Source organism: Channa argus, chromosome 10 (genome assembly GCF_033026475.1).
Source record: "Channa argus isolate prfri chromosome 10, Channa argus male v1.0, whole genome shotgun sequence".
In the NCBI taxonomy this organism is placed as follows: Eukaryota; Metazoa; Chordata; class Actinopteri; order Anabantiformes; family Channidae; genus Channa; species Channa argus.
The window spans coordinates 11,680,292-11,705,056 of NC_090206.1; the positions used below are offsets into that span (position 1 = coordinate 11,680,292).

The 24,765-nt window shown below is 40.3% G+C and overlaps 2 protein-coding genes across 4 annotated transcripts in view; both read left to right on the forward strand.

The window, feature by feature from the left end:
• The window catches only part of gabrb2a (gamma-aminobutyric acid type A receptor subunit beta2a), a 28,443-nt gene extending 22,085 nt beyond the window's left edge, over positions 1–6,358 (forward strand). Inside the window, exons 7-10 of one of the 3 annotated variants that reach the window (XM_067519098.1) lie at positions 186–338; positions 2,367–2,611; positions 3,069–3,209; positions 4,320–6,358. In XM_067519098.1, coding sequence (XP_067375199.1) covers positions 186–338; positions 2,367–2,611; positions 3,069–3,209; positions 4,320–4,676 — 896 coding nt within the window. In that variant the 3' untranslated portion in view covers positions 4,677–6,358. The remainder of the gene's footprint in view (positions 1–185; positions 339–2,366; positions 2,612–3,068; positions 3,210–4,319) is intronic. The other 2 variants (XM_067519100.1, XM_067519099.1) reach the window with 2 other exon arrangements.
• A 2,260-nt stretch (positions 6,359–8,618) lies between these two features.
• Positions 8,619–24,604, forward strand: atp10b (ATPase phospholipid transporting 10B). Its single transcript, XM_067519097.1, has 21 exons — positions 8,619–9,148; positions 12,390–12,594; positions 12,904–12,989; positions 13,242–13,348; positions 13,833–13,964; positions 14,193–14,320; positions 14,497–14,749; positions 15,652–15,848; positions 17,899–18,057; positions 18,880–19,423; positions 19,533–19,633; positions 19,716–19,842; positions 19,962–20,146; positions 21,393–21,660; positions 21,932–22,008; positions 22,095–22,220; positions 22,308–22,508; positions 22,643–22,723; positions 22,840–22,944; positions 23,094–23,281; positions 23,813–24,604. The coding sequence occupies exons 1-21, from the start codon at positions 8,739–8,741 to the stop codon at positions 24,075–24,077; spliced, it is 3,945 nt and encodes a 1,314-aa protein (XP_067375198.1). The 5' UTR covers positions 8,619–8,738; the 3' UTR covers positions 24,078–24,604.
• Positions 24,605–24,765: the final 161 nt, after the last annotated feature.

Sequence of the window (24,765 nt, forward strand, 5' to 3'; positions counted from 1 at the left end):
GGTGCACTGTATACTCAGTTGAAAAATGACAATTATTGTAAATGAAAAGCACTGCATAAAACCAAACATGGGTATTTGAGACAGATATGGCAGACTCCTCACTGTCAAGGAAAGTTTAGCTTTCAGTGGGTGTCATGAAAGAAAATCTATTTCTATCCCACTTCCTCTTCCTGTACGTTTTTTAGGTTCCTACCCTCGTCTGTCCCTCAGCTTTAAACTGAAGAGGAACATTGGTTACTTCATCCTGCAGACATACATGCCTTCCATCCTGATTACCATCCTCTCCTGGGTCTCCTTTTGGATCAACTATGACGCCTCAGCTGCAAGAGTTGCCCTGGGTAGGATTGCCTCACCACTGCTGAAAAGTGACCCTGAGAAATGACTCGAAATTAAACGATGACCAATTTAACAAACATCAAGGCTTTAAGATATAGTCTTAATTTAGGTATTGTGTCTGTTGTGAGCCTGCTGTCTGTTTTTAGTTGTTTTCTCGTTAGCTCTGAGCGTGTGAGTGATAGCAGTGTGTGATAGGCTGCCTGGCTAAATGTCTGTTGTTCAGAGATGACTATATGCATGACTCATGCAGAGTGAGAAGCACTGCAGCTCGACCTTGAAGCGTGCTGTCTTTCTCTCTGCCTGTCTATCTACTGGAGCCTCTCACTGGTCATAGATCTCAGCTCATCAGACCCACATCACAGCTAAATTACAGCGCGGAAAAATGCGACAATGCACCTAATGTTTTTACACCAATGTCAAACTACCATTACCGATGAGATGAGATGCTTCAAAGCTCCCTTTGGTGTTAAACTTGGGTATGACAGTGCAGGGCATCAGAGGAATGGCTTTGAGGTTTATGTGTGTCATCCTTGTCACACACACCATTTGTTTTCTGAAGTGGGGCACATGCAGGTTGGAGCCCTAAACAGTGCGCTGGGAAGCTAACGTGATTTAAAGATGTGGCTGCTCTCAGTGTGCCGAGAATGTTCAACAAGCGAAGGCAACCAATGAGAGATGAAGCCTGATGCTACTGTGACACAGCTGGCTGCTGGGTTATTTATATATGTGTGAACCTAACCAAATGCAGATTGTGCATGCAGATGACTAATGTATCAAGCACAATGCACATATGTAAAAGAAAGCAGGTGAATTGTGCTGTGACTAATAGCAGATGTTTACAGTGGTGATGCTGTGCTTTTTACAGAGACTACAGTTTGTTTTGTGTTCATTTGGATTCATGATTTGATATGAACCTTACTCATATAAAACACACACACAGTTTCCGTCTCGAGAGGTTCCAGGAATGCTCAGGCCTCATAATATATACAAGATAAACACACAATCATGAGCACTCGAGCACGTGCCCATATTGTTGAGCACCTGATAACCTCAGTTATTCGATGCGAGGAAACATTTTATCCATTCATTTACTCCTCTCTTTATACTTTACAATGAGCAATACAATAACATTTAAGATGTTCTAATATTAATTATCATCATAACAATCATAATTTTTTGCATGTATAAAATCCAGAGCATTACATTGTGGTATTGTTAGCAGAAGCGAGTATGTGTGTTGTGAAAACTTTCTTAAACCAATCTGGAATTGTTAAAGGCACTAAAAGAGTAGATAGAGATTAACACTGGGACACTCAAATAAAATGGTGGACAGTAAAAGTGTGCACTACATCATAAACAGGGGTGATTTCATGCATAGCTAAGAGTCTAGGGCTGGAGGGTCTGTGAGGCTTCACAGCAGCAGTGCCCAGAGCTAGATATTAACATCAGCAGGCTAACACGCTTGTGGAGACAACACTAACACATTCATCTTTCTACTTTAGCATGTTAGAAGGCTATCATTTGCTAAGTACTATCGGATCAACACTAACTACTGTAACTCATTGCATTTAACACAAAGTACAGATTAGAAGCTACTTTGAACAGTATTTTTTTAGGTGCCCAATCAGAGATGAAGTATTGGACATATCAAACCTGCTTTGATTCACCTAAATCAATACAGTTTGTCCTGAGGTGAACAAGAATGCTTGTGCTACATTTCAGGGTAATCGAACCAACAGACATCTTACTCAAAACCACAAATGTCATCTGGTGTATGGAGCTAGAGCAAAAGTCAGTCACGGATTCCAGTCGGACTCATAAATGTGAATTGCATAATCCAATATATCCATCCGATTTGTTGAGATAAATCAGCTGGAAAGAAAGTGGTGGACAGACCTACAGACTTCACTTTCCCCAGAGACATGCCACTGAGTGGCTTAAAACTAAAATGTGCAGACCACAAAAATGTCTTACAGCCTTATAAGCCTTGCTTGCTTTCTCACTAAACATGTGACTCCACTGATCTCCAGGGATCACTACGGTGCTGACCATGACCACCATCAACACCCACTTGCGAGAGACGCTTCCTAAGATCCCCTACGTGAAGGCTATTGACATGTACCTGATGGGCTGCTTTGTGTTTGTCTTCCTGGCTCTGCTGGAGTACGCCTTTGTCAACTACATCTTCTTCGGTCAGGGCCCCCAGCGGCAAAAGAAAGCAGCTGAGAAAGCAGCCATGGCCAATAACGAGAAGCTGAGACCTGACCCCAACAAGGTACTGTATGAGTGTAAGCAACCATTGTCTACAGGTATCTGTGCTGTCGGTTAATGTGTGTGTGTGTTTCTTTCTGTGGCAGCAAATTACTTCTTCTCCTCACAAGGTCAATGTAATGCTGTGGTCAATGCTTGATGTCCTTTATCAGCACTATTTCCACCTGCTCTAGCTCTCCGTTTCTCACTGGTTTAGCCTTGTGTATCAACTTTATTACTAAGAATAGGACCTGAAAGAGTGAATGCAGAAGCAATGACTGGATTTCACTTTATCTCCATATTTCTGTGTCTCTCAAAGGGCAAGGGGCCGTGGAAAAATCACTGGCTGTGGTGCCAAAGCCTTCCCTTTAAAAATTATTCAGCTGCTAAAGTTAGCAGGAAAAAATAAAACACCCTTTCCTTCTGAGTGTGGAAAGCTTCGATTTCCCCCAAGTAACAGTGCTGATTTTGTATGCTTGCAGTGGCTGGTGGGAAATGTAGTTCAGAGAGATGATGCTCTGTATGCCAGAATGAAACAGAGGGAAATTGACGCATATGACTCGATGTGGGATCCCATCTTTGTGGACGATGCCGCATTAGGACTAGGCGAGCAAAGAAATAAGGTACTGGAGGTTTTGAAAGTCAAAACTAACAATGTCATCAATCTGAATCAACCTAGATCAGAGGAAAATGCTGTAGTTTTTGTCCATTTCTTTGATTTCTCTAGATTTTTAAGGCAACTTTGATCATCACTCCCACCATTGTGTTTTTCCCTCTCTTGGTTTGCTCTTCATGCATTTTCCTGACAAACATGGCTTAGCAGTTTGATTTCTGCAGGCATGAATTTAATCTTAACGTGGTCTGTACATCAGCAATAAAGGGAAATGACAAATATGGCAAGAGAAAATATCAGTAGCTTCTTTTAGTAAAATATAATTGCGATTCAAATACTCTACAATCTCACAGTCAATTGATGAACCTCTTAAGTCTTAAGTGAAGCAACCGGAAAAAAAATGGATCGTCAGATAAGATCATTTGCAGTTTGAAGTGTTTTTGCTTCAAAGTGAGCTACACAAACACAACTAAATAAAACCAGCTCCATTTACAGCAGAACAGGATTGTATATATAGACACGTTTTCCCTCAGAAGTCAGGCTATGGATGAAGAAATGTTGATCTGAAGTCCCTTCCCACGTCTCTCCCGACCTGTCCCGAACCTTTTTAGTCTCTCCTTCATCTTTGCAAAGTCCTTGCTATTTCTCTCAACCTCTTCCTGTCACGTTTTTTTCCTTTGCTTTGTCTTTTTTTATTCAGTTCGTCTTGTGAATCGACAGAATTTTAACCAAACCCTGGTTGAAATTCTGATACGACAATAAAGATTTCTCCATGAGAATTAGTTTGTGGAGTGCGTTGTGCTCTTCCAGGAATGTTATGTCATAGTCTTGTGGTCGTATTGTCACTCAGATATTGATTGATAGATGATCAATAATTTGTTTAGTGCTTATAAAGTGCTTAGATTTCTTCACTGTAAGTAACAGTTTTTGACTCATTTGCATTACTCATTCTAGCACCTCATCTGTATTTTTTTACACAGTGAATTAATTAATGGTCATTGTAGCTGTGTTTGTTTGGAGTAATAGTTTTACTAGTCTTACTTTGAATTTAAATACACTCTAAGGACTCCATTTGGCAGTAACTTCTTATGGCTCCTCCTGTTTTTACACCTTCACACAGATGACCCCTGATGACAACATCCTGTTCAGCACCCTGGAGATGAAGAATGAGATGGGTGGTGCTGGGGATCTGTCCCGGGGCCTGGGAGCACCCGGAGACCCCCGCAACACCATGCTGGCCTATGATAGCTCAACACTGCAGTACCGCAGAGCAGCCATGGCTCGCCAGAACTATGGCCACAGTGCTCTGGAGCGCCATGCCCAGAAGAAGTCGCGCCTACGGAGACGGGCCTCACAGCTCAAGGTGAACATCCCAGACCTGTCCGATGTGAACTCTATTGATAAGTGGTCCAGGATGATCTTCCCTACTGTCTTCTCCTTCTTCAATGTGGTCTACTGGCTCTACTACGTCCATTAAACCCACTAGTGTCTGGTGGCAAGCTGATGGAGGGCCTGCAGAAAAAGGGGTGGGGGGTGGGGGTGGGACAGGGTATTTAAATGAAGTGAGCCAATGCAAGAACAAGAAACGAGAGATGATGTTTGAGAGAGATGAGACATGATCAGTACACCAACGTTTTTAGCTGGTTCATTTTAGAAAAAGTGGACGGAATTCAAAGACTTGTGAATGGACTGCAGCAGCACCCAACACTTCAGTCAGCAGTGACTCTTTTAGGATTTGGGAAACACCTTAAAAAGACTAAATAAACACTTGAAAAAGAAGAGCGAGTTTTAAAAAGACAGAAATGGTGCCTGTACCAGAATTTCAGTATATCACTAATATTTGTCATTCGTAGCTTACTCTTTGTGGATCAAATATTTATGCTTGTGTTTGAATATACTTTAAGAATTTGTTTTGTTTAGTATCTATTTACTTCGTAGCTGAGCTGTCTGCATCCAGGAAAGCTTTATAAATGATTTTAAAGGAGTCATCCTTGATAGTCTATTTTCCTATATTTACTGTATATCAAAAACATCCTTTAAAAGCATGCTTATGTTTGATTTCATTTGCATCTCAGCCATGTTAATAATGAAGCTAAAAGCATTTTATTTTTACTAGTTAAGGTTAGTCTGTTAGCTACCATTTTGCAGCTTTAGCTTAGCCCACCTGTGTGGATGGTTTGAGCATCTCTGGATAACAACACTTGGACAGCAGGGTGCGCTCTTTTCTCTGGACATTCCTGTGGGGCTTTAATGGTGCCAATGCTAAAAAAAAAAAAACTTTCTGAGTTGCTGAAGGTCTGATATGAATGAGCAGAACTGTTGGACACCGATGCTTTGGCTAAGTTTGTGTTTTGCTTTTTGCTGTGCTGACAGAATCTCAAGTCCATTTCAACACATGCTATTTTTTAAAGAGACCATTTACTTCTCTGTAATTTCTGCAATTGTGTGTGGAGCTCCAGAGGCAGAGAATGGTGTAAAAGCTGGTGTAAGAACTTTGCTGATAGACGAGCCGAGTTTCATTGCAACCAGAGTTGCTGCATAAATATGGTAATCCATAATAACCATTATATTTAGAATTGAATGAAAGAAGTATGATACGTTACATTGTGATTAGGTTTCTGTTAAAAAAAAACTGTAGATAAACATAAATCATATTTAAAGAAAAAGAGTTGATTCATTTTTATAAAACTATACTCACATTATTGTGTAAATATTATGGATTTATTCTATTTAAATGGGTCTCTGTTGTTGTTTTTGCAGTTAAATAACAGATCAACTGTTACATCCAATCAGAAAAAAATAAAGCAGCAATTTAACTGAGCAAAAAAGAAAACACAATTCACAACTTTGCTGACTCTGTACTTTTTGGACTTTTCTCTCTTTGCTTCTTTTTAATGGACTTGAAAAGCATCTACTTGCTGAAACAAAAGCACTTCCAGACAGCAGTGACTTTTGGGTCAATGTTTTGGTTTCCAGAAACAATTTAACAAGGACCCCACTATCCAGGCATTGAAGTCAGGCATATTTTGTACAAAGTTTCTGTAAATTCCAATTGTAATATTTCATAATGACTGTAAATATCTTGTGTAATGATTGTCAGCAATTATGAAGATGTATCTAAATTCAATTAAAACTCAATTCAGTCTATCACTTCAATAACATGGGTGACAGTTTCATGTTGCTTGTATGATTCATGCAGGATGAATGTAAGGCTGATTACTGTCAGGCTCATCACAGATTGAGTGTTTGAATGTGTGAATGAACGATGTGAGGGCTGCAGCTGGGGACTGTTGGCTGTATAATGGATGGACATGCAGAGGAGTAAACACAAGAGGCTGCAGTGGTGGTTTGGGCTGAGATGGGCTCGGCTGGGGTTTGAGCAGCGTTGAGCACTGCTCCCAGCCTCAGGGGACATTAAAGCAGAGAGCTATAGATATGGAAGCCCTCTGTGGACTCAACTTTGGCCCGTTAGCTGCAGGGGGCAAAGCAGCAGCTTCAAAAAATTTTAGAGGCAAAGAAAGAAAATAAAGGGCAAGTAAGAGTGAGAGTCATCCATCCGTCAATGCCCCAACCCCTGCCTCTGTGATCTCCTCTACCTCAGCCAACTGAATGCACTCTGCACTGCATTTCCTTCCTGAGCTGGCCACTGTTCGGATGCTACTGAATTTCTGATGGTGTGAAAACACTGAATATTTAATCTTTAAATAGATATTTTGTTCTAGCAAGGGGTAATGTGCAGCTATTTTGGAAACAAAATAACACAATGAGGTAGAAATGCATGGAAGATGTTTTAACTCAGGAACACATGAATTAAGATTAAGGACATCAACAGGAAATTAGGATCTTGAGTTTGCTAAATGGCTCAGCTCTGCTTAAGACAGAACTTTTAACACACAGTAGTGGAGCTCAGAAACATGTAAATATAACACAGCCAGGTATGTGTGGATGTAAAACCAAGAAGTGCAAAACTATGTAAGGCCAAGTGATGTAAAAGCTGATTTAATGCAACAGAAAGTGACAATACCTTTTTTTAGCATCCTTCATACATCAGTAAAGATTTATTATTCCGTAACAACAGACAGGTGGGTTGGTCTTTGGGTTTCTTTTCCTCTTTTTGAAAAGAAGATTAGCGATGACATAAAAAAAGAGGAGGAAAAGCCAGATGCTTTCTACTTTGTAGTGTTTCCATGTCACTTCAGTAATTAGCAACACACAGATCTCTAATCTGTGGGTCCCATGAATGTGGGTTTTGTTTCCAGGAGCACATTTTGCTTTCTCTCGTTCTCTTTCTCTGTGTGTGTGTGTGTGTGCGTGTGTGTGTGCGTGCGTTTGTGTTTGTGTGTGACATGGACACAGCTGTGCCACGGTGCAGTTTGCCAGGCAAGCCAAACCCAGCCCGAGCTGACTGGGACAGGTGAAGGGGGTTAGTCTGGCACAGTCACATCCACCACTCCCCTGCTATACACATATGTGATGGAAAAACATGCTTAGCTGCCAGGAGAAATGAACTTGGCTGTGTCAGCTGTTCAAGGTTGAAACAGGACTTTTTTTGATTTGATAATTCACCTGCAAGTGCAAACATGGCACATTTGAAAAACATTTTCCCATACTATCTCTGTGATGTGCATTATATATTAACCAGGTGCATTTAGCTTCATTGACATACTATAAATGTATCTGAAATTTAAATTTAAGCACAATGAATGCGTGACCCCAGTGCAAATCTGGTGTGTTTAGGCTTGGCAGCCGGCTCTGGAAAAGACGACATATCTCAACATGAGGAAGTGGAAAGCGTCCTACATGTATGCCATCTGTGCAAGAAGCTGCTTATTGTGGATCATAACTTTAGCCTTTAATATTAAAATCACAATATTATTAAGCAACTGTTTGTTTATTGGCCAAATCAACTCTTACAACAACAGTCAGGTGCCCACACAGAAACTGAAAGTTTTTCATGTTGTAGTTATTTCCAGTGTATATATGTCCTTACCTAAAACTCTCTCAGTTCAGTTAATGGTAATACACTGCAGCTTTGGAAGATATCCACTTAATGTGTTTAACTTGGAAGGCTAAGGCTTAAAGTGCTTTACATCAAGGTAGAACTGTGGATTTTGTTTCCTTTCACTTACATTACAAGTATTTCTTGGAGGCAACGTGTTCATAAAGGCATCTGGAAATTGTTTAAAGGACAGTGAATCTGTCCTCACAGACTTACTTGAAATTAATTAACTGATAAAAAAATTCAAATCAGCTGCGTCAGAGTTACAATGCAGATAGTAATTAGCAGCATTATTTATCGTCGTTGTGACACTGCACTGTGTTAGCAAGGAATGCAAACACACCTGTCGATGCAGGGGGCGGACTCTGAGGAGGACAAAGTATGCTGTCACTCACTTAACCTGGTATTCATCCTCACACACTCACAGAGAGTCACTAAAGGAGAGGACGAGTCTCTTTAACTCATCTGAGCTGTGTGTGTCTAGAGGATGGGAAGGAAGAGTTCTTAAGGGGAGGAAAAGGACAACACACAGGAGCAGCCATGACTTGGAGAAGCCCTCTGGCCTTGGTGAGAGATGCCCTGACAGCAAAGAGGGCACGTCAGATGGGCCTCCGCAGCTTGGAATCAAATCTGCCTTACGAAAGCCTTGGGAAAGCAAACCAACCGAACCGCTACTTCTCTGGCAATGCCATCAAGACCACTAAATACACCCTCCTCCTCTTTATTCCCAAGAATCTCTACGAGCAGTTTCACCGTCTGGCCAACATCTACTTTGTAGGCCTGGCTATTTTAAACTTTGCCCCCATGGTGAATGCCTTCCAACCCGAGGTGGCGCTGATCCCCATCTGCATCATTATGTCCCTTACAGCACTGAAGGATGCCTGGGAGGACTTCAGGAGGTACCAGTCCGATAGGAGGCTTAACAACATGCCATGTTTCATCTACAGTAGGTAAGTCAAAGACAATCATGTTCCCAATATAGATTCAGTGTGTTGTGCTGATGCTCATGCACAATGTGGCAAGTAGGAACAGTCAAACAGCATGCCCATCATCTGTATCCTGCAGGCTGAATTCTGTGTTAATTCAGCACCTCCTGTTAATTTCCAACTTAGAAATAGAAAATGTGTGGGAGATCATCCCTTTTTTGAAGACCCTAACAACAGTATATGTCACGATTGCACCGTGCACATTTGATGAAACCCTCATCTAGCTCTTGCGTCAGCAGAGACAGTACGGTTAGCCATTGTCTATTTTTAAATTACCAGTGAAAAAGTAAAAATTCACAAAAGAGTGTTACATTCAGTATTTTAACTGCTGTGAATTTAGAGTGAAGTGGGAGGAGGAGGGGATCTGAATTTCACCATGAGTGGTGGCTCTAGTCACACATCATGTGCGACTAGAGTCACCACTCATGGTGAATCCTCACAGATTCAATCATTGGCAGGGCTTTCATCAACTAGCAGCTGCATGCTTTCAAATTTCTAGTGAAGAATCAGCACAACTGCAGCGGAGGAGAAAGCTGCATCATGTATGTGTGGTGACTGGGTCCAGGTGGCTTGATGTGCAGACACCAGACACAACATTATGGACACTAAGATCAACAGTCCCTCTGGACCTGTTAGTTAACACTATTTGTCTCTGCTCACTCAGTCAAATAATCAGAAGTTGAGTAATGATGTTTGAGCTCTCATGAGTCTCCCATGGCTCACTGGGTGGGGGGGGAGCTTAATTCTGAGCTTGTAAAGTTTATAGCAACATTGATTAGCTGTGATTTCTTTGAACTTTGCAAATCTTTCCAGAAGAAGCTCAAGAATAAATTTTAGGATTGCACACACTCCTTCCTGCACAATGAAACCAGTTTCACAACAAAAATAAAATTAGCCACATAGAATGGTTCACATCCTTATTTAACTTCACTATCACCTTATGAAATCAGAAAATTTATTAATCAATGTAAATTAATAAGTATTGCAGTCCAAGCGATATAGTGTTGAGGAGTATTTACATTTCATAGACTGAAAATTAATACACCTTTCACACAATGTGGTATGTGGAGACCTGAGTCACATCACTTATCACCAACATGTTTTTTTCACAGAGGTGTGAAGCACGATGTGCCTTATCTTCAGGGTCTTCTTATCTCGTTTCAACACTCGAAAAATATGCAGGTGCATCGATTCTTCATCTGATCACATTAAGTATACATAATTTTGTATTTGTTTTAATACAAAGACAACAATAAATCATGTATGATTTATGATGTATAGAGTGGTAAGCACTGCCGCCACACAGCTAGAAAGTTCCAGGTTTGCATCCTGATTGAGTATGTAGGTTGTCTCCATGCTTGCATGGGTCTCCTCCAGGTACTGCACTATATTCCCACAGTCAAAAGACATGAACGTTAGTTTTATTGACTTTAAAGTGCCCGTTGATTTGAATGTGTGTGTGAATGGTTGAATGCCTAATGAATAACAAATGAATATGGATGTATTATAAGAGTAAATCATACATGATTTGCACCTGCATATTTTAGTGAGTGAATGTAAAACTGGAACAAGAAACAGAAAAAACACCAATGAAACACCATTAACCGTGCTGTTAAATGTCAAGTTATTACATATGTTTCCCTTTATTTTGTGCTCACTACAAAGCACTGATACCAGTCACCACACCTTAAAGGCTGGTCCTGTCTGTCCTGAGAGTTCGTCCTTGTTTATATGTGATCTTATCACACCTAGTGTACATACAAACATGTTATCTATATCTAGTGTCACGTAATCTCTAAAGAACTATTTTTTCAACTAAATACTATAATAGTGAGGCTTTATTACAAAAGCACAGCAGGTAGCAAAATCAACAAAAGCAACAAAAGCGATTTCATTAGATTATTTTTACTGCAGAATATAACAACTGGATATCAGAGTCATTGTTTGGTAATGCACGTGAAAGCAAAAGTCTGACAATGTAAGGATTTGTTTATTTGCTTTCTTGTTAAGACTTGGATGAGAAAATCTGTAGCATCCTCACCCTGTCCATAAATATAAAACTAAAACCAATAGCAAAGTAACTTACTTTAGGCATAATCACTGGAAACACAGACTCTGTCCTGGTAACAAAATCCCCAAACCAGCACCCCTAAAGTTCATTAAATCAAACATAATAATGTGTTTCTTCAATATCTTCCTAATTACAGCGCAACACTGACCCTCTGCTGTACTAACTGCGGTTATGCACTGGACTGTAACTTGGCCCTGAACAATTGCCAGACAACCAGTTGAGACAAAGTCAGGCACATAATCACTTTTCGTTTTTGTGTGGATTCAATTAACTGATATTATGCATAATTTTGTTATATGTGTAATTTTTAAGATGTGAATTTGAATGAGCTAAACCAGGTGTTCTCCACCCACCTGAAATCTTAGCTTACTGACAAGCCAAGCTAAATTGCTCTTAGCTGCTTGGCACAGATTCATGTTTATCATATAGAAATGTAAGTGGTATCAATCTTCTTGTATAAATCTCGAAAAGAAAGCAAATTGGACTCTTATTATCCACAAGTCAGAGCATTGCTTCTTAATTCTGACCAGGATGTTACTGACAAACACACAAGATACAGATAATGATCAAATCTTCATTGACAGGGGACAGATTAGTTGCACAATATGTTATTATACTCTAAACACAAGATACCAAAAATATATTTTTTTGTTCTCGGCTTTGTTTACAGTGAGGTGTGGTATAAAGGTTATGTGGCAGCCAACCAATCAGGTCCTACACGCAGGGCAACATACCTGCAAGTCTCTGTCTGCTTAACATAGCGTTTCAAATTGTTGGTGATTCAGTTTTATGGGAAGCCTCAAACTCTGAAAATGTATGGTGCAATGTCTCTTTTTAAAAATGATGTTGTTCTGAAACACTCAAAACGCATCTGGGCTGCTCTCCAAAAACAGCAGAGTTTATTTTTCATTAGCTTGTTTTGTTTATTTCCTTAAGCAGGCACTCTGATTTTGTTTTCATTCATAAGTGACATAATATATCCTTTCGTTGTATAAGCATAGACAAAATGCACCCCTGATGCCAATATTGCAGTTAATAAATGTGACAAACATCAATATAAAAGCCAACCAGGCAGTGTTTCCCTTTAGAAAATAATCTGTATTAACTGTTGGCATTTGACATCTGTTATTTTAGGAAAGAGAAGCAGTTTGTGCAAAGGCGCTGGAAAGATGTGCGAGTGGGAGATTTTGTGAAGGTGTTTTGCAATGAGGTCATCCCTGCAGACCTCCTGCTCCTGCACACATCAGACCCCAAAGGTGTGTGTCATATAGAGACTGCCAGCCTGGATGGAGAGACAAACCTGAAGCAGAGGAGGGTGGTGCCTGGCATCTGCAGCTCGGTGAGACACAGCAGTATCTGCTACTTTTCTGTTTAACTTCTTTATTTTGTCCCCATTCCACCACAAGGCTGTCTCACCTTTTTCCTCTCTCATGACTGACATTTACTTACATGCACTGTGACGTGTCGTGATTTTACTTACAGCAACTGTGGATCATTATAGTATGTAAATGTTGTGGCGACACATAGACACACACTGTACCTGTTGGATTACATACCTTAAATGCATATTTTGGGAGTTTCAGTTTAAGCTGTATATCAAAGTTTCCATTCATACTTGAGTTACTCTGTGCCTCTTCATATTTCCCAGGTTCCTGAATTTGAATCTGAAAGCTTCAGTAGCATAGTGGTGTGTGAAAAGCCCAACAACAATCTGAATCATTTCAAGTGTTACATGTAAGTATCAAATACAACCGATCACATGGATGCCTCAAATACGTTTCTGAACCTATAAAAGCTAATTCCTATGCACATGCTGCATTGGGGCTATAATAGATTGCCAGCACAGCTGTTTCAGACAGCCTACCCATGCTGTCTAGCTATGGCCTTAAAGCAGAAAAAGAGCTAAAGGAGAATATGTAAGCACTAATGAATATCTAACACGATCTGAAAGTACAAAGGAGGGTTGTTGACTTTCTCCTGCTGCAGAGAGAAACCTGATAAGGAGAGGGTGGGCGCTGGAATCGAGAGTCTGCTACTGCGGGGCTGCACAGTGAGAAACACAGACCACGCTGTTGGCTTTGTGGTGTATGCAGGTACATTCTTCAGTTGCTTTGCTGGTTTGACATTCAGCTTTTTAGTGCGTTTGTTCGGGGCCGTAACCAAGACTTAATAAATACTTGGGTCGTTAATCCATTGTGCCCCTATAAGAAGTCTGATTAAATGTGAGCCACACTTTATGAAACTGAATTTATAAAAAAGTCACACAATTTCACTTTTGTTTTCTTTTGCATGGTTATTAATGTGACCCAGTCTTTAACTCCATGTCAGATATATCAATAGTTTTCCATCTGGGCACCATGAATGTTTGTTTTGTGCTGATCCTTGGATGTACATGTTGCACTAACTGAGAACTTATGGCACTAGAAGAAACAATGGGTGATCACCAAAATATTACAGAGGATATGGTTTGCTATGGCCCTTCATTTCGATCTGATTTAACTGTCCCAGAAATAACCCCAGATGTTTACCCCATGCCATTTAGTACCCTAATGAACCACTTCTTATCCAACCTTTAAGGCCATGAAACCAAGTCCATGCTCAACAACCATGGGCCAAGATATAAACGCAGCAAACTAGAGCAGAAGCTGAACACAGACGTCATCTTCTGTGTCATTCTCCTTCTCATCATGTGTCTCATCGGAGCAGTAGGTCAGTGATGATTTACATACCTTAATCACCAAATCACTTCTTATACTGGTTTTTGATTAATGCTTTTACATTTATGAAGGCAAGTTTCATTTTTAAAAAAAAGAACGTTAGTCACTTTGGCCACTAGCCCAAACACATTCCAGTATTAGAGGGAGGAGAGTGTCAAAAATAGCTTTCCTGCCTGTGGGACAATCGGTGTGATTGATCTCCCTGTTCTCACACATGCAGGTCACTTCTTATGGCTGGAGGGACTCCCCGTTGTGCCCCCTTACCTGGTCCCTCTCAGTACCGGTCACCTTGACAGTCCAAGTCTTTCTGGCTTCTACATGTTCTTCACCATGATCATCCTGCTGCAGGTGGGGGACTATGACTTTGTGTGAGAGACAGTATTCAGCACTGCAGCATGTCCTCAATGATCTGAAAATCATTCAGTCCCTACTTCCTGATGTCATTCCATCACTTATACTTCCTTTTTTCTTTACCGCTTCCTTCCCTGCCTCCCGTCTCTCCTTACCTCCCCTCTCCAATGCAGATCTTGATTCCTATCTCCCTCTACATTTCCATTGAGTTGGTGAAGATAGGTCAAATCTTCTTCATCACTAATGACATCGATATGCATAATAAGGAGACAGACAGCTGGATGCAGTGTAAGGCCCTAAATATCACAGAGGACCTTGGCCAGATTGAATACATCTTCTCAGACAAGACTGGCACCCTCACTGAGAACAAGATGGTGTTTCGCCAATGCTCTATCATGGGCACTGATTACCCACATAAAGAGAACGGTAAACCTCCACACTAGACACTTACTTTCTAATTTTGTGTGTAAAAACACAAGTTGTCCACAGATTCAACACTTCAGTGTATCATAGGATGCCTGAGAAATTTATTAGGCTACTCAATTACTGATACACTTAGGTTATGCTAACATAATGAATGGCAAGATAACACTAGTAAAAAAACAATGTTGGCATACAGCTGTAACACAGTGGCATCCTAACACAGACATGTTGGTATGCAAGCCACTCCAACAAGCAGCATGTTAATTTTAGAATCTGCTTTAGTTGCCAAACTACACCTTTTATCCCGCTAGTGATAAAGAATAGTTTTGTATTCTGTAGCACTGTTTTCTCACCCAGCTGCCCACCTGTTCACCTAAAAGTCAAGTTACATAACGGGTTTTTTTTTTGTTGTTTTTTGCATGCACTTCCTGGCAGGTTCTGTATGTGAAACTTGTGAAACTTGTTTCAGGAAATGTTTTGTCTTGATTGATCATTATATGATGTTGAAATGCAGCCCTGCTTGCACGTGCCAAAGCACAACTAGATGCTTTTCTATTGTGATGAACAATTCCCTTAAGCAGAATACACATAAGATATCAAAGAAAAGTGACAGTGAAGATGACAAACTGTCTGTAATAGAAGAGAATTTCCACATTACAGGTCAATTAATCTGATTTACTATTCTGTGTAAATGTATCACTGATCTTTTACCCTGGAGTTGAGTTTTCTCTCATATGATCAATTAATTTTCTCTAAATGAAGGTTTTTTTGGGGGCGGGGGGCTCCTTCCTCCTGGGTAAGGATGTCAATTTAGGCCTTTGAAGCACTTTGGGACTACAAATGTGGTAGAGGCTCCACTTTTGAACAAGACTGATCACACTGGATGTAAATTGTGTTTTTAACAGCCATCCGCCTAGCTGTCCTTGACAAAGCAGAGTCAGAGGAGGAGGTCATCTTCAACCAGCAGCCCAGAACCCCACAGGCTGGATGGTCCCTGGATACTGAGGAAACCAGCCCTGAAAACACACATCATCATGGCAGCCGGCGCAAGAGCAAGAACTCTGGGACAGCTCACAGCGATGTGGCCTTCAGCAGTCCACTGGTAAGATGATGGCACTATCAGGAAGGAAAGTCAGATATTGAATTCAGGGTGTTGTTCTTTTTGTATAAAGGCAGCCCACATGGGACCAATGGAAGCTATATTTCTCTTGATATTTCATGTAGGAAGTCAGGTATTTTACTAAAGCCAATTCAAGGGGCCCAAAAAGTCAAGTTTATGACTGAGGAGTTCAGAATGAATTAAGGCTTTGAAAACATGAATTCAATACAAGTTTTTCACTTCAACTTTATTTATAAGGCAACAATTCACAACATAGCAACACAACACAACACAAGGCACAAAAAGTCAAAAGTCAGATGTCAGATATGTTGAGAGCAGCCATCTGCCTTGACTGATTGGGGTGTGTGGAAGGTGGAGAGAGAAAAGAAAAGAGAAACAAAAAGCAACGACAAAACATTGGGCATGTGGGTAGGACCAGTAGATGCACAATAGAGACACACAGCTCCAAAGGTAGTTATATCTGCAGAAGCTAAAGAGAGAGGGAGCCAGAGAGAGAAGCACTGTAAGCTTTATCAAAAAGGTTTTAAGCCTAGTCCTAAAAATAAAGGGTGTCTGGGCCCTGAATCTGGAACCGGTTCCACAGGAGAGAAACTTCATAGCTAAAGGTGCTACCTTCTAGTTTTGGAAACTCTGGGAACCACAACTAGGCCTGCGATCAGGAATTGAAGTGTTCTAATCAGATTATACGGTACCATGAGGTCTTTCCAATATAATGTTGTTGTTTTTTTTTTGAGGGTTTTTAATTCTATTCAATAGGAAGCCAATGGAGAGAGGCTAATGAAGGAGAAATATGATCTCTCTTGCTTATTCCAGTCAGTATTCTTGCTGCTGCATTTTGGATTAATCAAAGTATTTTTATGGAATTACTAGGACACCCCAAAAGTAGGGAATTACTGTAGTCCAACCTAGAAGTAACAAATGCGTGGACTAGTTTTTCATCATAACTCTAACAGGATGCTTTTAGTTTCTGCAATGTTCCGCAGATATGAGAAAGTTGTTTTAGCAATTAGTTTTATCTGTGAGGTAAAGGACCCACATGTTCTGGTCAAAAATAAGTTTTCTCATAGTAGTACTGGAGAAAAAAGTAATGCCATTTTAGGCTCAAATACAATAACTTATCTGAACAACTGTCTGAATTCAGAAGTAGAAACTTATGGGACATCCAGAACTTCAATCCAGAACTTCAATTGGCTGCTTCAATTTTGTATCTTGTTACTCTCTACTAATGGGCAGGAAACATATTTCTGTAATTAAGTTTTCAATGATGTCTTTGTACATTGTACATGACAAAAAAGATCTGTTATATCTGTTATAGCCAGTAAAATGCATTTATTAATTGGACCACAGCCACATTACACATCCATTTATCTTAGTTTTGGTGGCCAGCTAACCAGGTAAGAATACACCTGGTCTAATGCTAAACTCTTAGTCCACTTACTTTACTACCTTTTGATTGTTAGACCTCAAACTTCCATTTGTTTACCCAAAGTCCACCCTTCTCTGTGTCAAGAGGCCTCACGGTCCCAGTCCCTGCTGCAGATGGCCGAGCTACTAGGTGTCACTGATGAGCACATCCATTTTGGCTTGAAGTTGCCCCTGTGTCTGTGACAGAACATATGGTCCTGCGGGAGACCGTTTGGCACAGACCACTGATTTCACATAAACTGTAAACGTGCACTATACGATTAGTCATTACCGTCTTAGTATACAGTAGCTTTGTGTCTATTTTAAGAGCAGATGCCTGTAGCTCTAAAAAGCCTGTAGAAACAGGATGAGACATAAAAAGCAAGGCCACACAGAGCCCATCCTTAGCTTTTGTCATGCTGTGTCTTTAATGGACAATGTTTGTATGAATTAAAACTTCCTCCCACGGTCCTTACTGTAACCTTACCACGTACATGTACCAACAAAGAAAGGGAAAGGTTAAAAGGCCAAAGTGAGGAACAGTATCAGGGGAAGCAGAGAATAAGCCTGAAACAGTTTAACAACAAAAGCTTTTAATTAACAAACTTATTAACTTTTACTCCAACAGGAAACTGAGGTGATTCCAGACAGGAAGCTGCTTCAGCGGATTAGCGGGGCAGAGAGCAGCAGCGGCAGCCGGCAGATAGATCCTTACCTGGACTTTTTTCTGGCTCTCGCCATTTGCAACACAGTGGTGGTTTCCATGGCAACAGCTCAGAGACAGAGGGTGAGCACTCTGTTTACTGCAGCTGTGGATAATGGGAAGTAGAGAGGGCGACTGTCACATAAGCAAAGATAGACATACACTCACCGGGCACTTTACTAGGTACAACTGTTAAAACACATGCAATCCAATTCAGTGGTTCAGCTATGAATTCTACTTTTAGTTAAAATTTTAGTTAAAATTTCACAGTTTTTAAGTTGAAACTATCATAAAGGTCATAATTCTACTGTGTGTTTAGTATTGAGGTCACACTGGGTGGCGGAGTCATACTGGAGTGCATTATTATAAGAGGTGGTTATAAACTTTTGACCACCTCATTCATTTTAAATAGGGAGGCCAAAAGTTTATAACCACCTTTTAAAGTGGCTGGTGAGTGTATGTTCTCTTTTATTCCTAAACTTATAATAAAAAATTTACATTTTCAACCTAACCAAACTAAATCTATTTACTCAACAATTTGTTATTTTATGTTTTTGATACATCTAAAAACACAACACCAGTGGTCAGTATTGATTTTTCTTTCATAAAGCCCCAGTAATAAAGATTTACTAAATTAGCCGCACAGTAAAGGGACAATTGAGGTAGCCTTCATTATTTGAGCACTCAGTGCTCCTGACTGTGCTGTTCTTAGGTCTAGCAGATGGGATAAATCTGTGTGTTTTTCCCACGAGTTTCTAATTAAAGGTAAAAGCACAAAAAGAAGCAGAGTGGAACTAGATGACAATCTTGTTTTTGACAATTTGTGGTTTCTGTATGAAGTTCTACACTCTGTGAAGAATATGATTATATGATTATATGATTAAATAACACACAATTCTGTTTCAGGTGAGAAGGTTTTCATGCTCCCAACAGACAAAAAATCCACTCGATACTTTCAACAACCTGGTGAAAAGGGTGGGTTCTCTTTGTCACATTTTCACCTCGTGGCAGGAAAAACCAAAGAGACATCGTACCCACTCAGACAACTTGGATGTAGAGGAGGACCACTTTAATCCCCCTGTAAAGATGGAGGAGATTGGCATCACCGATGGGGTCCAAACATGTTCACTCCATGCTGCATCCCAGTACGACAAGCCTGCAACGACTTTAGATAATCTGTGCTATGAGGCAGAGAGTCCAGACGAGGCCGCCTTGGTGTACACAGCCAAGGCATATGGCTTCACTCTGCTGGCCCGTACCCCTGACAGTGTGACAGTGAGGCTCCCGTCTGGGGAGGACCTGGTGTTCGAGGTGCTGAACACTTTGGCCTTTGACTCCAACAGGAAGCGAATGTCTGTTTTGGTGCGACATCCAATTACCAAAGAGTATGTGCTGTACACTAAAGGTGCAGACTACGCAATCATGGAGCTCCTGGGTACACCATACGCAGGTATGTACAGCAGAGGGTACATTTACATACATTTATTATGACCATCACTTAGAGTCACTAGTTTCAAAATAAAAACTATAAAAATGCTTCTATGTTATTTCATATACAGAGCAGCTCAGTGGCAATCAGAAGGATATAGCAACTGATACTCAGTATCATCTTGACTACTATGCAAAAGATGGGTTGCGTACCCTTTGCTTTGCAAAAAAGGTGCATATTAAAATACACAAACATTAACCAGCAGCTTTTTCTTACATGACAAGAACTCATCTCTTTTCTACACGTGCTGCAGGTTGTGAGTGAACATGTGTATGCAAACTGGTCAGTGGAAAGACAGAAAGCTTTGGCTGCTATAAACAACAGAGAGGAGCTCATCATGGAGACTGCTGTGCAGATAGAAACAAATCTCTCACTTTTAGGTAACATGTGTGAGCCCAACTCATATGATTCATAATTAAAACTTGAACAGCCTACACTATATGTGTGATAAGTTCTGTCTGTGAATCACACCGGACTCTCGGACTTTCTCCTTCTTTAGGAGCGACTGGGGTCGAGGACCGTCTGCAGGATGATGTCCCAGACACCATTGTAGCACTCCGGGAGGCAGGTATCAAGGTGTGGGTGCTGACTGGTGACAAGACAGAGACAGCTGTCAACATTGGCTATGCCTGTAGGCTATTGGAAGAGGAAGACCTGGTGATTAACATGAGCTGCACAAACAAGGTGAGGAGGTCTGGTTCTCTGAAGGTTGCTTGGTTCATTCAGAGCTGGTTTTAAAACTGCAACTGATGTGTTTTTCAGCTTTTCTAAAATTGTATTCATTAAATCTAACAAGAAAAAGAACCAGTTAAATTCCCAAATGCAGTTTAGTTTAGTTTCTGCAAAATGGGTTTTAGATAGTGATTGGCTGCTGAGATGCAATGAGTTTAAGAGATTAAATAATTAAATTAATTAATTAAATTCATTTCATTAATTTCAAAATTTTACAACAATGCAAATACTGTATGTATCTGAATATTTGAGCCACTCAGTAAAGTTATATACTAATGAACTAAAATGCTAACACAGTGAAGACCTTTGACATTTTTTGCAAAAAAGTCAGAGACTGTCCTACTGACCATAATTATATATATATATATATATATATATATATATATATATATATAATTCCATCATTATTATTTCACATCGCATACAGCTTGTTTCTGAAAGCAGCACTGACTCTTAGTCAGCAAGGACATGTTGTGTTTTCCCAGCAGTAAGTTCCTGCAATTTAAAGGGCTCAACCTTTTTGTCCACTTTGAAATTTTAAACTAAAGGTCAAACACTCACATTTCCATCTGAGTAATATATGGTGTCAGGTGTGGGCTCTGCTTTCTCTGAGGTCATTAAAGATCCAGTACAACAGGAACCATTTATTCCTAACAACCTGACCACGTCTAATCATCCCTGGCCTCACATAGACAGAAATTATCTTTTGGCTGTGACGGATACATGGGAAGATTTCTGGAACGAAGGTGCTGCCGCACTCGCTTCAGACGGGACTAGTCACTGATGATGAATGGATTGAGCTACCTCCCACTCAATAACTAATGCTTTCATATCTAATTAGTGGTCTAATGTTTAACTCTCAGAAGAAATATCCCTTTCTCTTCATGGTCATAAACTATTTTTATCACTGTAACTCCATGGCCACCTGAGGGATGAACTCCCACCATCATCATACTACCACAGCTAATGAAATTTAGCCAGCATTAGATTTTGGCTAAGATATGAGAGTTATTTACAGACAACAATGACGGGACTGATGTGACTAGAGCTGTAATGTTGTGTGTGTGTTTTACCAGGACTAATGCTTTAACATTATTAAGAATTGCTAGTGTTTTCTTCAATTATCTACAACAGTTCTGGTTGTTGCTTCATAAATTGATAACAACTGTGGTGAGATAACTAAACAGATGTTTTCCAGCTCACATGCACATCTATTCTGGATTGCACTCTGGAGGAAGTGAGGAGATATAGCAAAGACCCTTGTAACGTGGATACAGCCCAAGCCATCTCTCTAGTGATTGACGGACACACCCTGACCATGGCTCTGTCGTCAGACCTCCAGGACCGCTTTGTGGAGCTGGTAAACCACTGCCGCTCTGTGCTCTGCTGTAGAGTCACGCCTTTACAGAAGAGCAGAGTGGTTAAGGTGATCCAGGAGAAACTCAAGGTCATGACCCTCGCTGTTGGTGAGAAACAATTAATGTAATTCTAAATGCATTTCTCTCTAACTCCTGTGCTTTTCTTATATCTTATCCTGTACTGTGAGTTATGGTGATGCACATTATCATGATGACATGACAGTCAGGACTTGACTTGAGAAGCTGCACTTACGTGTTAAACATTCTAGAAAGAAAAATCCAAACTAGAAAGAAAGCACATGGCTTATTGCATAAAACTATCATTCTATTTTCCAATAAACTAATTTTGTAGATTTAAATTGACTTTCTGTGGCTTCAGGTGATGGTGCAAATGATGTCAACATGATCCAAGCTGCTAATATAGGCATTGGAATATCAGGACAGGAGGGCATGCAGGTCTGAGCTGAGGTCTTTTAAAAAGGTTTGCTTATTTTATACTCACACTGCTGGAAACATATTGTGACTCACTTTTTTGATTTCAGGCGGTGATGGCGAGTGATTTCGCTATATCTCGCTTCAAACACCTGAAAAAACTCCTTCTGGTTCATGGACACTGGTGCTACACCCGACTGGCGAACATGATTATTTACTTCTTCTATAAGAATGTGGTGAGTATTGTATCTGCACCGGAGCACTTTGACGTTCAAATCAACCCACTTTTTATCTAATAATGGACAGTTTAAATTGTCTCTCAGGCCTATGTCAACCTGCTGTTCTGGTACCAGTTCTTCTGCGGCTTCTCTGGTACCACCATGATTGACTATTGGCTCTTGATTTTTTTCAACCTCTTCTTCACCTCCACACCACCCATCATGTTTGGGATAATGGAGAAAGATGTTTCAGCTGAGATGCTGCTAGGTGTTCCTGAACTCTACAGAACTGGACAGGGTGCGGGGGTCAGTGACACTTCCTGACTCTAATAAAGTTCCTTCACCTTGTGTTTCATTGTAACAACTGGAATAAAACCCACTGCTTTAAAGACACTTTTAAGTATTTATTTTTTTGCCTCTTGTGTGTTGTGTTTGTTTAGGAATACAAGTCTTCAACCTTCTGGATTTCCATGCTGGATGCCTTCTATCAGAGTCTTGTGTGTTTCTTTGTTCCGTACTTGGTAAGAGAAACACTTCACTGATCCATCTTATATTTTACATTGTAAGTGATGTAGGTGTTATGATGTATTCTTTGAGTTATTTCACTGGTTTTACAGTATGTGTTTTTCTCCCCCAGGCTTACCAGGATTCAGACATTGATGTTTTTACTTTTGGAACTCCTTTGAACACTATTTCTTTATTTACTATCCTGCTGCATCTGTCAATAGAGATTAAAGCCTGGGTGAGCACTGAACCGATAGATATCTTCTAAATACAATCACAGTATACTGCCAGTGAGCCAGAAATCTTATCATTAAATAGTTTTAGTCTGTATGCATTTGAAGCATTAAAGAAATAAAAGCACAATATCTCATTGCATGTGTCCTGTAGACGGTGGTCCACTTGGTGATCATGGTTGGCAGTGTAATGCTGTTTTTCGTTGGAACACTTGTCTACAGTTCAACCTGTGTCACCTGTAACCCTCCATCGAACCCGTACTGGATCCTCCAGGAACAGATGGCGGACCCCATGTTCTACCTTATTTGCATCATCACCACTGTGGTTGCTCTGCTGCCCAGGTACCGTCAGTGTTACCCTCCTGTGGCTGTCACTTTGGAAATCCAGAAAAGTCATTTAATGCACTTTTGTCACTGCAATGGTTTATTCATGTCCATGAACCTTTTAAGTGATTTTTAATATAGAGTTTACTTGAGGATGCTTTTTAGATACTTTTAGTACACACAAAAACGTGTGTGTATGGGGGGGGGTAAGTTATCACTCGTATTACTATACATCATCACAGTTCTACAGCCATAGGTATTTATTTCAAATCAGATAAAGTCTGATTAATCGTGACCTCTTTAAACCCATTCTACCTCATTAAGGTGTTTTTTGAATATTATGAACTGCTGTGAAATTATGTTGTGGTGCATACACAGTCAGTACTTGTTAATTGTGAAGGCGACAAATGGCTGCACCATTCAGTCTCAGTCTTTCCCCAGTTGCTCATGCTGAAAGTGCTGATATTTAGAGGGAATGCTCTGATTTACATCAAAGAGCTGCATATTTTTCACTGGCCTACTTTTTTACCACCATTCTCTCTCCCCCAGGTACTTGTTTCATGTGATGAAGAACTCTATCGCCCCCTCCCCGATCATGCAAGCCAGGCATCTGGACCGGTTGGACCCCTCCTCGAGGGACCAGTGGATCAAGGAGTGGAGGAGTTTGAGGGGCGGAGTGCAGGTCAAATGCTCCAGGCTGTCTACCCCACCCTCTCCCACTCCGGAGTCCCCTGTGAACATTTATCCACAGTCTCCCACCACTTCCGATATCATGAGAGATGATTTAGGACTCAATGTGTTTAGCGGAAACTAACAGATGTCTTTTTGAACTGAGAGTTATTTGAAGCAACTTGAAGGACAAAACATAAACCATTATTTATTCATAAAACTGTAAATAATCTAAACTGGCTTGTAGTACTGTCTATCCCAGGATAGATTCATACAGAAATGTAATAAGGTAGAGATACTCTTCCTATGTGATTTGTGATAATTATTTGGGGTGATGATTTCATTTTGTTATAAATTGCTTTACAAAAAGCATGTAGGTCCTCTCCTCCTTACAGTCCTCATAACAAGCTGCTATAATGAATATATAAGCCTGTTACTTTCCTAATGGGTTTTCAGAGTACAGTGGTAACCCAATTAGTCAAGCCACCCACCTCTCTAAAAGGTGGCACTTTTCCAGAACAAAATGCTTTGCAGGTTTCTTTTTATACCCCTAACAGTGACAAAGCATACTGTGGCTGAGGTGAACACATGTAGTTTCCATTTATTGTAATTTTATTGTATGTTGCTATAATAAGTTATAATAAGATGTATATAATAAAGTGTGTGTGTGTGTGTGTATGTGTGTCTAGTTTCATGTTGTTCTGATACAACATTAAACAAGCAAAAAAGCTGAATGCAGATGATTCAAGAGAAATAAGCTTCTGCGTGCATCCAGAGCACATCCACTTGTAAAAAGGGCTGAGTTATCATTTGCATAATTCATTAAACAGTAG